We start from the raw sequence: 4,494 nt of genomic DNA, 5'->3' as shown, positions 1-4,494 counted from the left end.
ATGGCCTCAAGTTGCGCCAGGGGAGGTCTTGGCTAGATATTAGAAAAAAACTTCTTCACTGGAAGAGTGATCAGGCATTGGAACAGGGTGCCCAGGGAAGTGGTGGAGTCATCATCCCTGGAGGTGTTCAAGAAACGTGTAGATGTGGTGCTCAGGGACATGGTTTAGTGAGTTAGGTGGTGTTGGGTTGACAGTTGGACTTGATGATCCTTGAGGTCTTTTCCAACCTTAATGATACTATTCTATAATAACAAAATTCACTGTATATAAAAATCTTATGGATTGCATGCACATTACCTGTATTGACTTACTTGTGAATCCAGGTCTTCTCCCTTCACACACAGGTTAGCATCTATTACGTTTAACCCAACTAACAGTCCAACAATAACTGCTCCTTCTTCCTCCATCATTAGTGCATGATATTCATAGAATTCACTGTTAAAGAAGAAAATTGCATCTTCTTGGTATATTCAGTATATTTACATCCAACAAATTAATAACGGAATCTAAATCTGAATTGTTTCTCTTACTTTACTTTAGCCTTACTCCAACATCCTTAAAGATGAACTGAGTCTGCCCATACTCACACCTCATAAATTTTTAAAAATTCAAAGCGCATGGTTTGTCTCAGAGGCTATTAAAAACAAAGATACTAACTTCAGCTCCAGCAATCTGAGCCACAAGCTGCTGGAGGGCTTCAGGAGGCAAGACCTATTTTGCCTTTAAAAAAACCAAACCAAAACAAACCCGAAAAGGCTCTTCCCTATATACTTGCTATTAGCCACTTTGGAATAGGATACTGCACCAGATGGATGTTTGGCCACACCGAGTAAGACAACTCTTATGTTGTTAAGAAACACTACAGAATACAAAAGAAGAATGGTAAAAAATTTACCTTGTTGTCGAAAAAGGTCTGGAGTTTAATAAACACATGCTTGAAATTAAAGAAGCCAAGTAAAATATTAAATAGGTAAGAAAACAGAAACAGGGCTGAAATGCTAGAAAAGTTTTCAAAAGAAAAACACTCTACTAAACAACAGAATACCAATGTTTACTTCTTCCTCCTTGCATCTTTTAAATAAAGTTTCAGACTCTATGAAACTGTGCTTTAAATTGAAAAGTCCACAGCTGTTGAACACCAATGACATCCTGACATACCAGCATTACCTAGGCATACAAGAAAAGTCTTAAAACACATATAGGTTATAGAACTGAAACTAAGGTAACTTTTTTTCCCTTTGTGCTTCAATTACCCCATCACAAAGGAGAAGTTATACTGGAAGAGAGCGATGCTAGTTCTAGAACTCTGAAAGGAAGGTCCAAGGCAATAGTCCTCCATGCAACAGTAGCTCAGTAGGAAACCACGCATATGGTGGGGGTGAATTAGTCTCTCCAGAGGCTTCCAGTCAGTCCTCTGCATGGCGGAGGAATGCAGCCCTTCCCCACCACCCTCATCTATGAAAGAACAGTCAGGCACGTTGCAGAAGGCCCACCCACATGACAGAGAGGAAAGAGCTCTTCACCCACCAGCTGCCCCTCAGTCTTGATGAGGCAGCAGAGCATGGTCCCTCTACCCCGAGGCCTGGGAGAAATCAGCCCACAGGCCAGACAGTACACCTTGCTACACTAAGGATATGTTAAAAAGTAGCAAATAGAAAATATATATTTTTTTTTCAGGAGACTACACCTCTAAAAGTAAATTATAAACAAAATCTACTTAATTGTTTACCTGAGCAGATCTCTCTGAATTATTAAACAGCGAAGATAGTCAGCCATTTTCTTCTGCATTAGTGCTAACCGTAACCAGGCACGGGCACGGCCCAGAGGGGTTCTGAAAAAAAAAGGCATGAAGACAAAGAGTCCCAAATCAACAATATAGCAATGAATTTACTGTCCTAAACATCGTATCAGTCTATTGGTAGAGCAATTGGTATTTCTGAAACAGTATTTTAAACTATTTGTTGCGCAATGCAGCCTGGGAAGCCGTAATGTCTAGCTTTGACTCCAAGTTTTGGAATAAGATCAGAAAAATTTTCACCAATGCAGCTCAGCTTGGGGGCAGACACTGGGAAGAACAGGAACAGAGAAAGCACAAGACCCTGACAGTAAAATTAACTGTTCCGCTCAGAGAGTGAAAATACGCAGTTTCCTACACACTGTTGTGTTTCAATGTGCTTTGTTCTCACACAGTACATGGTTACCAGAATTTTTAGGAATGGTGCTGTTTTCCTGTAAGTACCTTCTTCTTAACCTGACACTGCCTGTAAAGACAATCTTGAAAGTCCTGTTTCTAGCTGAAGTAAAACATCTGCAACAATCCAGACTCCTTTCTGCAACTTGCTTATAATGTCTTCAGATAAATTGTAAGAAAAGTAACTGAACGTCCATTACAACTCATCATGCCAGCTTGCCTTCCCAATCCTATTCTCTGGAATACATAACACATATTGAATTCCAGCTTTAACTCATACTTGTTTAAGAATTCTGTGCTATCTTAGAAAGACAACTCAATATAAAAATGTACGTAATGGGCAAACATTAACATCCAACAAATTAAAGCTGGACTTTTAGATCCTCCTCTTCTAATGCATGCACACTCAGAAGTGTTAAGTGCATAAATGCCAAAAAAACCCACCTCAAAACCTGCATGCTATATCAAGATAGGAACAGTGTAACACTTGGCAAAGGGCATTATTTTATCTAGCCTGATACAAGAGTAAATAACAATCTATATACCATGTGCTTCAGATAAGGTCTAAAGCTATAAATTACAACCCTTATGCTGCCATATATCAATCACAATGTAACCAAACCCTTCTGGAATTTACCGTACGGCCAATTATAAAGCTAAATACAAAAGCAGAGTGCAGAGGAATGGGAGGAAATTGTAGTTCACAGCATAAATTTACATTTGAGAAGGACCCTACACACAATAATCTGAAAAGCTGCCCAGGACTTTCCTCTTCAGTATGTTTCCTTTTGGTTTTATATAGCCTTTGTTGCAGTTCTAGACTTTAGACTGTTTGATACACAACATGTTCCTTTTCGCACCATTTTTGTCCACCATTCAGAGGACTCTTCTCCCAGGAACATCAGAAATGTACATAAGAATACTTTTTTGGCTGTTCTGTGCAGAAAATGAAAGGCTAGCAAAATTCGCCTGTGCTCTCCCCCAATATCATGTGCTACATGCTCAATGGCTTGATTACTGCCAAATGAAATCATGAGACATCTGCAGATTCTCCATCAGGTCCTTTATTTTCTCGCTGTATTTTACCAATACTACTTACTTCAGGCCAGGCAAATCTCTGACGCTTGCGGCTATTTCCTCAGCTTCTGGATATAATTTCTCCACAAGTTCCAGAGGACCCCAGATGGTTTTATTGTAACTTAGAAATGATTTTCTTACTAGGAAAAGAAAAATTAAGTCACTGACTGAATTTAAATTACTGGAGTAGCTTCCTTCAAAATAGCTAGTGTGACAAAAGGGTTAACTGCTGAGCCTAGTCTTCCAGATAACTGAGACACTCCTCATGCCATTCATCAGTATCCAAAGCCGTCTTTTGAATTACTTTGCTTTGAACATAAAACTGCTGTGCTAGAACAAAATAATATAAAAAGGATGACTAGTTAAAAATATAAGCTATATACATACACGCAGTTGTGGTAATCCCGGGACCACTTGCAACAAATGAATATACAAACAAAAAAAGAAAAAAAGTTGAAAAACGCGTCAAAATGTGTTGTGAAGTATTAGTAACAACACAATTAATCACTTCTTATAGCAACATAACACACTTTGATTTTATCTCATTCAAGAAAGAAAGAAAAATGGCATGTTTAGGATGAGAAATATGCAGGCAGAGCAATTATCACACCTTTAAGGCCATGCTTCAGGCAGTGCTCCATGACAACAAAGAACTGCTGCAAAGGTGGGTAGTCAGAATCCAGAGTGCGGCCAAAGCTCAAAGCTGATTCAATGAGTCCTTTGATACTCAATTTAGCCATGTTCAGTAAATTTGCTCTTTCTACGGCTGTAGGGTCCTTTACAGCTAGGGCAATAAATAAATAAATAAGTTGTGGTTCAGGTTTTAGAAAAGACACAAAATAATAAAACACTTCATGGCCACCCTGTTCAAAGAAAAACTTATCTGAATCTAAATAAACTCAGCAGAATAATTTAGTAAATGCTATGAATCACCATGTTACAGAAACGCATCCACTCCAACAAACACCCTTGCAAATCTTATGTTGTTTTAATAGGTGAATGAAAAAAACGAGGCCAGGAACGTCAGTTCTCAGGCAGTATGTTGTCTCCGTACATCTCAGAAGCAGTCAGTAACTGCAAATCAACACAGGCATCAATGCTGCACTAAAAAGCTCTGCTGAAGAACAGCAATCAATGCCCTTACCATGGTATCAAAGCAGCATTCCCATTAAGGTATGTATCTACTGCAGTCTACCTATAGAAACAGACATCATACTTACATACAA

The 4,494-nt window shown here is 38.8% G+C and overlaps 1 protein-coding gene across 1 annotated transcript; it reads right to left on the bottom strand.

Annotated features, from left to right (window-relative positions):
• Positions 1 to 311: 311 nt before the first annotated feature.
• LOC104465486 (RUN and FYVE domain-containing protein 2) lies at positions 312 to 4,052 on the bottom strand (the record flags this gene model as incomplete). The annotated part of the gene is made up of 4 exons (XM_010078541.1): positions 312 to 435; positions 1,730 to 1,831; positions 3,291 to 3,408; positions 3,879 to 4,052. Coding segments are annotated over 4 exons (518 nt in total), but the record flags the coding sequence as incomplete, so codon positions are not given.
• Positions 4,053 to 4,494: the final 442 nt, after the last annotated feature.

This window comes from Pterocles gutturalis, unplaced genomic scaffold (assembly GCF_000699245.1).
Source record: "Pterocles gutturalis isolate BGI_N339 unplaced genomic scaffold, ASM69924v1 scaffold5878, whole genome shotgun sequence".
Taxonomy (NCBI): Eukaryota; Metazoa; Chordata; class Aves; order Pterocliformes; family Pteroclidae; genus Pterocles; species Pterocles gutturalis.
This window is presented reverse-complemented; position numbering and strand designations above follow the sequence as displayed.